This window comes from Athene noctua, chromosome 17 (assembly GCF_965140245.1).
Source record: "Athene noctua chromosome 17, bAthNoc1.hap1.1, whole genome shotgun sequence".
Lineage (NCBI taxonomy): Eukaryota > Metazoa > Chordata > Aves > Strigiformes > Strigidae > Athene > Athene noctua.
Window position 1 is genome coordinate 12,586,130 of NC_134053.1, and position 12,173 is coordinate 12,598,302.

At 41.1% G+C, this 12,173-nt stretch overlaps 1 protein-coding gene across 2 annotated transcripts in view; it reads left to right on the forward strand.

Annotated features, from left to right (window-relative positions):
• Positions 1–12,173, forward strand: part of GCN1 (GCN1 activator of EIF2AK4) — a 43,233-nt gene that overhangs the window by 27,835 nt on the left and 3,225 nt on the right. The window contains exons 38-55 of one of the 2 annotated variants that reach the window (XM_074921023.1): positions 48–268; positions 1,055–1,123; positions 1,269–1,407; positions 1,516–1,712; positions 2,055–2,197; positions 2,981–3,098; positions 3,267–3,482; positions 3,819–3,983; positions 4,387–4,548; positions 5,001–5,093; positions 5,340–5,483; positions 6,455–6,724; positions 6,998–7,111; positions 7,635–7,865; positions 8,478–8,671; positions 9,244–9,358; positions 10,503–10,599; positions 11,558–11,706. In XM_074921023.1, coding sequence (XP_074777124.1) covers positions 48–268; positions 1,055–1,123; positions 1,269–1,407; positions 1,516–1,712; positions 2,055–2,197; positions 2,981–3,098; positions 3,267–3,482; positions 3,819–3,983; positions 4,387–4,548; positions 5,001–5,093; positions 5,340–5,483; positions 6,455–6,724; positions 6,998–7,111; positions 7,635–7,865; positions 8,478–8,671; positions 9,244–9,358; positions 10,503–10,599; positions 11,558–11,706 — 2,837 coding nt within the window. The remainder of the gene's footprint in view (positions 1–47; positions 269–1,054; positions 1,124–1,268; positions 1,408–1,515; positions 1,713–2,054; positions 2,198–2,980; positions 3,099–3,266; positions 3,483–3,818; positions 3,984–4,386; positions 4,549–5,000; positions 5,094–5,339; positions 5,484–6,454; positions 6,725–6,997; positions 7,112–7,634; positions 7,866–8,477; positions 8,672–9,243; positions 9,359–10,502; positions 10,600–11,557; positions 11,707–12,173) is intronic. The other variant, XM_074921024.1, reaches the window with a different exon arrangement.

Sequence of the window (12,173 nt, forward strand, 5' to 3'; positions counted from 1 at the left end):
TTTTGTGTACAAACAAAATCTTTTCTCTCCTGATTAAAAACTTTCAGCAATCGCTCCGGTTCTGTTGGATGCTCTCACTGACCCCTCCAGGAAGACCCAGAAGTGTCTGCAGACTCTACTGGATACCAAATTTGTCCATTTCATTGATGCTCCCTCCTTAGCACTGATCATGCCAATTGTTCAGAGAGCTTTTCAAGATCGTTCCACAGACACCAGGAAGATGGCTGCCCAGATCATTGGGAACATGTACTCCCTCACTGATCAGAAGGTACGGTGCTACAAACGCTCTCTAACTGTATGCTGTACTTACTGTGTGGGAGATAAGAGAGCAAGCACTAGAATGAGTTTCTTTGGTATGGGGATTTTTCTGTTAAGGTAGACAATCAAAGAAGCTGTATGGCTTCTAATATTAAATGTATATAAATGAACAGATAGGGGCTGCAAAGACAGTGACAATTCTCAGGTGCTTAAGACTGTCAGCTTTGTACTTTGGTCATCTATTTATTACCAGATTTATCCCTGCGAAAAAGTCTTGTAATTTTTACCATATTAGAAATGCCTTAACAAACAAACAACCAAAACCAGTACCAGTGAAACACAGATCAGCGGCTTACAAATGGACCCAGGGTTTGTTTGAAAAGCATTTGTAGAACCTCACTGTAGGCTGAAGATCTGTGTTTAATTTTTGTGCTGATAATCTCTACCTTAAACCTTGTGTAAATGTTAAGAGTTGGATTTTTCCTTAGATAGGAAGTTCTGGGTTGTGAGTGAGCATCAAAAAGGTTTTGAGTGATCTGCACAGAACTAGTGTTGGTTTTTGGACTTACAGAACAATTCAGTGTGCTTATTTGCAGGGCTGTGAAAGCAACTGATTAAGCTCTCAGGGTGTTAAGGACGATTGCTAATGTTATTAAAAAGGGTCTGAAAATGTAGAAGTAAAAAAAAAAAAGCAAAAGTAAAAAAGTAAAGGGACTGAATGCCCTTTACATGAAGGTGACTTGTGTTTCTTTCTAATTTTGAATCCAGTTCTTACTCTTTGGGCTCTTTGTTTCAGGATCTGGCTCCTTACCTACCCAGTGTGACTCCTGGACTGAAGGCATCTCTGTTGGATCCTGTACCTGAAGTAAGTCTTTTGTACAATTACAGTTTGTCCTTCAGTGTGTTAGGTTAGACTTTGTCCTAATCTCCTGTAGATCTGTAATCACTCTGACACATCTATCTTAGTAACTTTGGGTATTTTGCGAATCTCTGTTTCTCTTGTCCGTTAGGTGCGTACAGTGTCTGCAAAGGCACTGGGAGCCATGGTGAAGGGTATGGGAGAATCGTGCTTTGAGGATTTGTTGCCATGGCTGATGGAGACACTGACATACGAGCAGAGCTCAGTGGATCGATCTGGTGCTGCTCAAGGTAGGGACAACCATGTCTGAATACTGAGCTCAGACTTTCTCCTATTAAATCAGATTAGTTGCTTGTTTCTTGTGTATATCAGCTCTGTTCCCTGCTTCTTTTCCCCAGGTCTGGCTGAAGTTATGGCTGGTTTGGGGGTAGAAAAGCTGGAGAAACTTATGCCAGAGATTGTTGCTACTGCCAGTAAAGTGGATATTGCCCCACATGTACGAGATGGTTATATCATGATGTTCAACTACCTGCCAATTACTTTTGGAGACAAGTTCACTCCTTATGTTGGTCCCATCATTCCTTGTATCCTTAAGGTATGTAGTAAAGGCCTGAAGAGTTTTATTTATTAGAACATAAAAAGAAGCCTCCAGAGTATTTTAAGCATCATTTCCAGTGGGATGTGTAGAGACTTGTCCAGCATGGCTGGACTATAAAAAAAAAAAATAAATTATTTCTTCTTCCAAGTTATTTGCTTGTTTTTTGCAGTCACTAGTAATTTCTTGAAATCACCTTTGTGAAACAACTTTGTTCACAACTCTATAGTTCATTTACTTTTCACAGCAGAGAGGAAACATGATTTTGTTTTCCTACTGTTGGTTTTGTATATTGTGCTGAAAAACCCCAGCTTTCACAGACATCTTTCTGTCTCTGTTCAGGCACTGGCAGATGAGAATGAGTTTGTGCGGGACACTGCCCTGCGTGCTGGGCAGAGAATCATAAGTATGTATGCTGAGACTGCCATTGCACTTCTCCTGCCACAGCTTGAGGATGGCCTGTTTGATGACTTGTGGAGGATAAGGTAAGGGATAACCATCTTATACACAGACATTTCTTGATCAGTTGAAAAACTGGAGTGATCTAGAGTCCAAGTTGCTCCTGAAAAAAATGCAGAGACCTCCTGGAAAGCAAAAGCAAGTGTCTCTCTTTGCTTGTTGATTTGAATATGATTTTGAATATGATTTGAATATGATTCCTTATAGCACTGAGTCTGTAAAGCCCTGCCAGCTGTGGATCAGGTTTCCTGGTACCTGCAAAGCATTCCTGCTAGATTATTAATTCTGGTAGTGACTCTGAAATGCACTGCCAAGGCAGTTGATGTGGCAGTATGTAGTCCTCATATATTGGTTTTCGTTTTTCAAAATGGTGAATAAGTTACTGTTCTCTGGTGTATGGAAATGTGCAGTGGAGTGCTCACAGCTAATAGCAATAGCTCAAAAATTAGTTGTACTAAAAGGCTTGTGTCATCTAAGTGCTGATGAGTGCATTTATTCCAGGTGGCTTTTTTTTGGGTTGAGACAGATACTGGCAATGTCTTGTTCCTTTTTAGAGCCCAGGCTATTCCCTGAGTCATTGCTTTGATACGAGAATTCTCTCAGCCCCTTCCAGCTTGGAATTCATTCCTTCCCTTTCTCTTTAGCAGGCTGCTTCTCAGCCATGTAGACAGACTGATCTTGCATATTGGCCCAAGCAGCATCTCAGTGCTGACCTAGCTCTCTGCCTTGCATTTTGCTCACATCTGTATTTAATGTACTGTCCTATTTGAACAGGTACTGCCTGAAAACCCTGTTGCTTCTGTTACCAGGTTTAGCTCAGTTCAACTCCTTGGAGATCTTCTATTCCATATCTCAGGAGTCACTGGAAAAATGACCACAGAAACTGCCTCAGAGGATGACAACTTTGGAACAGCCCAGTCTAACAAGGTAAAGCTGTTCTCGTCTGTTGTGCCTTTAGTTTTTTTCAAATTTTCCTTTTTTTCTTTTAAACCAGCATGGAAAGCATGCTGAAAAGACATACTGAATAATCATTTCTTTTGTTCTTTTTGTAAGTTTCGGGAGTGGATAATACAATTTTGTGATATTTCTTTTCAGGCTATTATAAATGCTCTTGGTGTGGAGAGGAGGAACAGGGTGCTGGCAGGGCTGTACATGGGCCGCTCTGACACCCAGCTGGTAGTGCGTCAAGCCTCCTTACACGTCTGGAAGATTGTAGTCTCAAACACTCCTCGCACACTGCGTGAAATTTTGCCAACCCTCTTTGGGCTTCTGCTGAAATTCTTGGCCAGTACTTGTGCAGATAAGCGAACGGTGAGAGACTGAGTAATGCCTTCATGTTACTGCAGGTGACTGTATAAACTAATCCCTGAAGAACACAGGATAATTCTTTTCTATAAACCACTCCAAAGCTGTTGTTAATGTCATTCTGATTATGAGCATGTCTGCGTGCTCTCTTTGCTGAAGGCAACTGTGATGAGAGTAAAACTATTTTTCTATGGTTATTTATAATAGCAGTGTTTCCATTCCTACTACTCTGTCTATACTGTGAACAGTAGTTTATGGTCAAAAGTTAACATTCGTTTGCAGTTGACCTTCTTAAGTTTTATAAAACAGGAAAACACTTAACTAATACATTTTTGAGGACAGGTTGCAGCACGGACGTTAGGAGACCTTGTCCGAAAGTTAGGAGAGAAGATCCTTCCTGAAATCATTCCTATTCTGGAAGATGGACTGAGGTCAGACAAGAGTGATGAGAGGCAAGGAGTCTGCATTGGGTTGAGTGAGATAATGAAATCTACCAGCAGGGATGCGGTAAGTTACGTGTAGAAAGTGAAATCTCCAGTTTCCTAGATATTCATGTTATGACGCAGGTATCACACTTGAGACAGAATAATACAGCTAGTGCTTGTTTTATGGACTGAATTCGGGGCTTGTAACTAACACGAGTTGCTGTTCAGGCAAATGTATGCGTTTGTATCTGTCGGTAAATTTAAAACATTGCACAGCTCTTACTTCTATGAGGTATAATAATAGCAATCATCCACTAGGTAGCCTTAGAGCACTGCAACTATTTGTCCTGATCTTCTTCCAGTATATTTCAAGCAAACTGCAATTCAGTTTCAGTTGTGCAAATTCTATATTCTTAGCTACTTTACTGAGATGCATGTGTCTGTTGTGCTTTAGGCATTCTGTAATTTTATCTCTACATCTTTAGGTACTGCTTTTCTCTGAGTCCCTCGTTCCTACAGTGAGAAAAGCACTCTGTGACCCTCTGGAAGAAGTCCGAGAGGCTGCAGCTAAAACATTTGAACAGTTGCACTCAACAATTGGACATCAAGCTCTTGAAGATATCCTGCCGTTTTTGCTGAAGCAGCTGGTAAGCATTGCTCACTCAACATTACTCAAGAATTTGATTAATGATGTTGTAGGATAGGTTTTGAAAAATTAGCTTAAAGGAGAAGCAGGATTGTACTGGCAGACCTTCCAGGGAATGGAAGCTCTGTTTCGTCTCCTCCATGGAGTCATCTTAGCTGTTGGTGGGGAAGGTCTTGTGGCTGAAGCGTAGGCCCAAGAATTGCTACATCAGGCTCTGCTAGAGAATTGCTGTCACCTGCTTAAGTTGCTTGGCCACCATGCCTGATACGAAAAATCTTTCTGATGTGACAGAAGAGCTTGGTTTAGGTTTTTGCTGTATAATATGAGAGCATTTTGGGATAGAAGGACTTGTGTGTTCGTTATATGATCAGATGGCAAACTGTCACTTGAAATAGGGTTTAGCTTGGTGTCACAAATCATCTCTCAGGTTTGTAACTTTATCATTCCCTGTAGGATAATGAAGAGACATCTGACTTTGCTGTGGATGGTCTTAAACAAGTTATGGCTGTCAAGAGCCGTGTGGTGCTGCCTTATTTGGTGCCAAAGGTACAATTGGAAACAAATTTTTAAACTTCAAAACTGTGTCTTTTTCCGCTGCTTGCTGCCAGTTTTCTTTGGACTGATATGCCAAAAGGAAGAGCATAGTTTGAAATTTTCTTCTGATTGTATGCTCAAAACATTGTCATTTGGGTTGTGATGCATTTAAACTTAGAAATTTTTTATATTGTAGATGAAGTGAGATTCCTTCTGAAAAAACTTTGTCTCGGTTTTTTTTATTTTTTTTTTTTTTAGCTGACTACTCCCCCTGTGAACACCCGTGTGCTAGCTTTCCTCTCATCAGTGGCAGGGGATGCTCTGACTCGGCACTTGAGTGTCATCCTGCCTGCTATGATGTCTGCGCTGAAAGAGAAGCTGGGGACCAGTGAAGAGCAATTGGCAAGTAGCACAGCTCAGCTCTTTGTTATGACAGGTTGCCTGAAGATAGAGCTTCGGGTTTACTTCCCAGCACAGAATCTGTGTTCTCTAGATTCACAGATTGCATGTTTTAATTCAGTCCATTAGCTTCTTCAGGATGAGTCTTTTTGCCTGGTGGCATATTGTGACTCGAAAAACATATGCTTTCCAAATCTATTTGTATCCATATAAAAGTCTCTTTGGCCTGCAACAAGATATAATTCTCAGTTTACTTCTTCTTGGAGAACTGCCAGTGTCTAGTTAACTTTGTATTTATTCTTGGTATAGAAGACTGAGAGGTTAAAGGGCTGAAGGGAGGAAATCTCCTATTTTGCATATACAGCACTCCTGTACTGCTTTCCGAAACATCTGGTATTTGGACTCCAGAGAATATCCTGGAGTTGTGATTGCTGATAGACATGTACATAAGTTAGTGAATTAGGAATGTTAGTGACACAGTCCTGTTGGCTGTCTGCTGTAGATGCCCATTAGCTCAGCTTCTAGCCCCAAGTCTGCCTGGAGATCTCTAATGTACCCACAGATGTGCTTTTAATTAGTATTATGACACACAGCATTAAACTGTCTAAATAAAAGAAATGTTATCTGACAAGACCCACAGTCTCTGCTGGGTAAGATGGGGGAGACTGAGCTACTCTAATTTTTGTAAATTAGCCCTTCTGCAGCTGAAGAGTGACCCGTGCAGCAATCAGTTCAGCAGAGTTTGGTCAGCTGTTAAATTTTGAGAGTTGGTTATACACCTATCTCTGCTCCAGGATTGAATCGAGCCTTTGGTGGTGATATGACCAGCTATTTAAGGAGAAATGATTAGCAAGTGGAACATGTTGTAGTATTTGTCTAAGAGATAATGCTGTGGATAACATGGAAAAAACCTGGGACTAAATCTGGCTTTGTTTTGTTTGAGAGTTAACATAAAGTTAATTTGGACTCTTTAGGAGATGGCAAACTGCCAGTCTGTAATCCTGTCTGTGGAAGATGACGCTGGACAAAGAATTATAACTGAAGATTTACTAGAAGCTACTCGTAGCCCTGAGCTGGGAATGAGACAGGCAGCAGCTGTCATTCTGAATATCTACTGCTCCAAGACAAAAGCAGACTATACTGGTCATCTCAAGAGCCTGGTTTCAGGCTTGATACGTCTATTTAATGATACCAACCCTGTAGTTCTGAATGAAAGCTGGGATGCACTTAATTCCATCACCAAGGTGAGAGGTAGCTTAAAAAGGTTCCAGTGGTAATGAGAAAATGGGGATAGCTGGTAAAATACTGCCTAGATTGAACCTTCTGTTCTGATTGTAAACTACATTGACATTTGCAAATGCTGCAAAGATTTGAGAGTTGCAGGATGAGATTGACTTCAGCTGTGTGAGTGAGGAGGCAGGGAACAGGTGTTGTCTTTTGACACACCTGAGAAGAATTCACAAAAAATAGCTGGTTGCTATGTTGCCTCATCTTTGTCTTATCCCTCTCTCCTGCAGAAATTAGATGCGGGGAACCAGCTTGCTCTTATTGAGGATCTGCACAAGGATATCCGGATCGTAGGGAACGAGGCCAAAGGCGAGCATGTGCCAGGATTCTGTATTCCTAAGAAGGTAAAGTATCAGGATGAGTGTGGATTCGTCACAGCCACAATAGCCCACCTTTTGGGGGAACTGATTGATAGGACTTTACAGCAATTACAAGCAGCGACTGTTTGGGCAAACAACCTGTATGTTGGAGAGACTTCTTGTAGGTTACTGCTGCTCTTGAGTTACCCTACAGAAGACTCCTCTTGTAAGAAGATCTTTGACAGTTCTGTTATGCGTGTAAGTCATGGTCGCTGGCTGCTTTTTGTGGGGGAGTAATGCTGGACTTCTGTGCCAAATTTCTCTGGTTTAAAAATTCCCTTAGCTGCCACCACTTTTCTCATAGCAACTGGCTTAGTAAGGCAGAGATGCATGAAATCAAACCAAATAAAAGTAGCTCTGTAAATGTGGAAGCAGGCAGCTGAAGGTCAACAGGAAATTGAGAGAAACTCTCCCAAGTTTGTGCATCTGGTGTATAATGGGAGCAAAAATAAGATACATATTTTTTGCATCTTAGCTTCTAAGCTTTCTTATCCAATTCTCATGACAGGGAGTGACTTCCATACTCCTGGTGCTGCGGGAAGGTGTTTTAACTGGTAATCCAGAGCAGAAGGAGGAGGCAGCAAAGGCCTTAGGGCTGGTTATTAAGCTGACTTCTGCTGAAGCTCTTAAACCATCTGTGGTGAGCATTACCGGGCCACTTATTCGGATCTTGGGAGATCGGTTCAGCTGGAATGTCAAAGTGGCTCTGCTTGAAACATTAAGCCTTCTTTTAGCTAAGGTAAGATTCAAAGTAATTGACTGTGGTTAGTGAACATTTTCCATGGTAACCTTCAGAAGTATCTGTTGCTGTTCATGTAAATACAGCTTGGATGTCTGCTGGTGTGGATTTGATATTTAGGAATGGCACTGTAACTTGATCGTATTCTTCCAGCAGCTTCTAGCCTACCAAAAAAACTCCCAATGCTTGAATCACTGGGCTTTTAGAAATATTGCTAAATGCCGATCCCACTTTCAAGTGATTAAAAACTACCATGTAGTTAATCTCTCCTGTGTCCACCATTTTTATAAATTAAGTGCAAAGATGATCATCTTATGTATCCTTGAACTGAGTGGAGCTTTTTAGTTCTCTGGATACAAAAAGCTGTTCATGATGGTATAAAGTCTTCCAACAATGTTACCCTTGTATTTCAGTATACAGAAAATAAGATTAGATTTGAAAGGGATAAAAATTGCACGTTTTTCCTATTTTAGTAGTGTATTAGGTCTGAATAAGGGCTGTTTGTGATAACTAACTGCTATAGAAGAGGTCATGCTGTTTTCAGGCTTTGATTTCTAGCCACTGTTTCAAACTCGAACGCACCGTTTTCCTTTCTTTTCATCTCTGGTGTAGGTTGAGATTGCTCTGAAACCATTTTTGCCCCAATTGCAAACAACCTTCACCAAAGCTCTACAAGACTCAAACCGTGCTGTTCGCCTTAAAGCTGCCGATGCTCTTGGTAAACTCATTGTCATCCACGTGAAGGTGGATCCTCTCTTTACGGAGCTACTGAATGGAATTCGTTCCAGTGATGACTCTGCCATCAGGTAAGTTGACAGAAAGGGCTAGGACAAATGAACAGAACTCCCAATTCTGAGAGTAAGATGTACTTATTAGTGAAAGCAGTTGATTGTTAATCAAGAGTTGTAAAACAAAGAATGTGGATGATAAGGACTTCCTGGATCAGAAGCTAAGCTGTAAGAGTGTATCAGGAAGCACTGCTTTGCATCTGCCTAGTTCTCCTCTCTCCTGCACGCCCTCCAGCAACCTGCTGCAGCCCACTGTCAGAGGCTGTATGGTCTGTCTGACCTGAAGTAGTGTGGCTGTTCTTGTATCCTAAGTGCATAGATCCCTAAGAAATGAACTTCCTGATTTGAGAACTTTAAAATGTTTAGTCAAAAACTATGTATGTTGTAACAGGCAGACACAAGTACACAAACATGGAAATATTCTCTAGCATGGAGTTTTCAGCAATGCAGAGAGTATCAGTCTCCTAAACTGTAAGGCACGTTAGTGTAATTGCTGTGTAAGAAACCGTTCCAAGTATCCAGAGCTCAATTTTTTTCTTTAGGGTGTGGGAAGAGGCGGTGTCTTGACTGTACATTGTGATCACTTCTAGGGACACAATGCTGCAAGCTCTGCGGTTTGTAACACGAGGAGCTGGTGCAAAAGTAGATGCTGCAATTAGGAAGAATATCAGCACAGTGCTTCTGGGGATGCTGGGACATGATGAGGTACTGTTTCAGCCAGCTGAAGGATCCCTGCTGTAGACAGTCATCTTACTAAATTTAAAATCTGAACTTTCTGACAGAATTATTTTCTAAAACAACTTCCAGGGGAAATTACTAATGATGGAGTGAAAAGAAACTTTATATAAAGTGTGTAGTTGGGCATTGCTCACTTAACTGAATAAAGTCTGTAAAATCAATCTTGTTGCAACCTTGTAGTGTGTTAGCTGAGAGTCAGGTGCAAGAATTCGAGATCTGTAGCCAGTCACTGGTAACTGAAAATCTGAGAGTTAAATGTTTCCTTAGCAACCCTATATGTGGGTTTGACCTGCAGCTCCTCACCAACGTGTTTGAGGCAGCTCTGAAGTCAGGATTTGCTTTTTATCTTGGAGAAGACTTGCAATACCTTCACTATATGCACATATGTTGTTTGTAGGCTCTCAGGTAGGGTTTATCATTTAGTGTGAGAAATTTTTCAGGTAATGGTAGATTTTTCTCCAAAAAGCAAGAAGCTCTGCAGGTTTAATATAGGGTCCTCTATATATGGCAGATCACAACAATATCATCTGTGAGATGAAAATTAATCATCTAGTAATTTCTTCCTTATGTTTTAGTCTGTGCAACATTGACATGCAACTGTTGGCATGCTAGAAACAGAATAACTGAAAAATTGTTACTGGACAGTAAGTTTCAGTAGAGTGAGTAGTGTTGGGATGGTCACATAAGCAAGCCAAAACATCAGAAGCCTGGAAGTTTTTAATTAAAAAGTAGAATGAGTTTATCACAGAGATAAGCTGGCTAGAAGTAATGCTTACTTTGTAGACTGAATCTAAACACATCTTTTAAAACATTCATTTTCATCTTTATGGCTTTTCCATTTAACAAATCAGAATTTACATAAGGTCTGTAATTCTTCAGTCTCTTGCTTGTTTTTTTGACTGTGGATTTGGCTTTAAGTTCCATTATGTACAAAAAACCTTGCAAACCGACAGCAATCCACAGGTAGTAGGAATAAAATACTACGAATAGTATTTATTTCCTCCTCCTCTTTTTATTTCGTATCATTTTCTGTCACTTGCTTTTCTTGCCGCTTATCTCTGATGTGTGTAGATCTCAACAGGTGTTACTCTTTTCTTCCTTTCTCCGTTAGGATGCCACCCGCATGGCCTCAGCTGGCTGCTTAGCAGAACTGTGTGCGTTTCTGTCAGAAGAGGAGCTCAGTACTGTGCTCCACCAGCACTTACTGGGTAGGTGAAGCTGTTCATAGTGACTGGAACTGATTCTAAAAGCAGGGGAAGATTCCTTCCTAATCACTGGCTCAGGAAAACTTTGTGACTAAATATTTAGGTTATCTTTATTTATTGTGACTTATTATTTAGGTTATCTTTATCTTAAACCTGAATCTCTACTCTAAAATTTTCTTGTACTTTTCTTTGCTCATGGCTGTTCATTTGTGCACCCTGGCGCATAGTTGAGCACAGGCTGGTGGTTGTTATTTGAGGTTCCCTGGACTTTTTTTCTGAATTTGTTTTCATATGCGTTGATGAAAGTACCAGCATGGCTGAGTGATTGCCAGTGCCGATGCAGAGATATTGGGAGGGAACAAGATGCTCAGGCAGGGTGGATGGGAGGGCTGTTCCACCTTCTTCGATGGCACTGTGATCTTAGATTGGCTTATGCTTGTTGCAGACCACATCTGGTACTTCTGGAGAATTAACTAATTTGCCTCTAAGTTAGATAAAAGCATGAATTTTGTAGGAACTCATAGTGGTTGGGAGTGCTGTGGGATTGTTCACCTCTATGGAATTGTAAAGGGAATCTGTTAGCTAGTTTCAAATTACAGATGACCTGAAATTTTGTTAGAGAGTCAAAGTTTGTGTAATTCCGATGACAAGCTCCTTCATGCAGTAAGTGATGTGGGGCTGATTATGTGTGACCAAGACTGTCAGAAGTAACTGGGTTGAACAATACAGAGTCACTTGTTTGTGTCTGATTTCCACATCTGCCCAGAAGGTGTTCCTGTCTGGTAGAGGTGGTGCATTTCAGCGCTGCTTGTATGCTTCTGGGGAGGAGTGGAGGAAGCAAGGCATTGCTTTAGATGCTGCTTGGTATTTCATTTTGTGGAAGTGAATTGACGAAAACTTTCTTAGATGAAGAGGAATGGACAGCAGGAGCCTTGCTATTGTTCTTTTCTTTCCTTTGCAGCAGATATCTCTGGCATTGACTGGATGGTGAGACACGGACGAAGCCTGGCTCTCTCTGTGGCTGTAAATGTAGCTCCTAGCAGGCTGTGTTCCCCCAAATACTACAACAGTGTTCAGGAGATGATCCTCAGCAATGCCACGGCTGACAGGGTAAGTGCTACATGAGAGTGGGCGAGTTCTGTTGCAAGCGCTTGTTGGGAGTGGTTTTAAAAGGTGTGCAGGGTCCCTCTGTTACCAAACAGAACAAAAATTGCCAAGCACAATCTGAAGATTATCCCTTGGTGAGATGCAGTTTTTATAGTGAAATTACACGACTGTTCTGATCTCTGTGGAGACGAAGATTAAATAATCTTCAGCTGCAGAGTAGCTTTCATTTGGAGTAAATGATGCTTCTGTTTCCCTATTAAAGTTCTCATTCATGGTCCAGGTTTACAAGAAGTGCAAATATTTCATTTTAGGAGGAAGATTTTAAATCTAGGATTGAATGAGTAACTTGGTATGGGGAACCTGGGAGCTCTGTGGGGCCTGCCACCTCATTTCATGTGGCTTATTGTCGCATTTTGATTTTTTTTTTCATCATATTACCCAATAATAATAACTCAGTTTTCCTGCTTTGC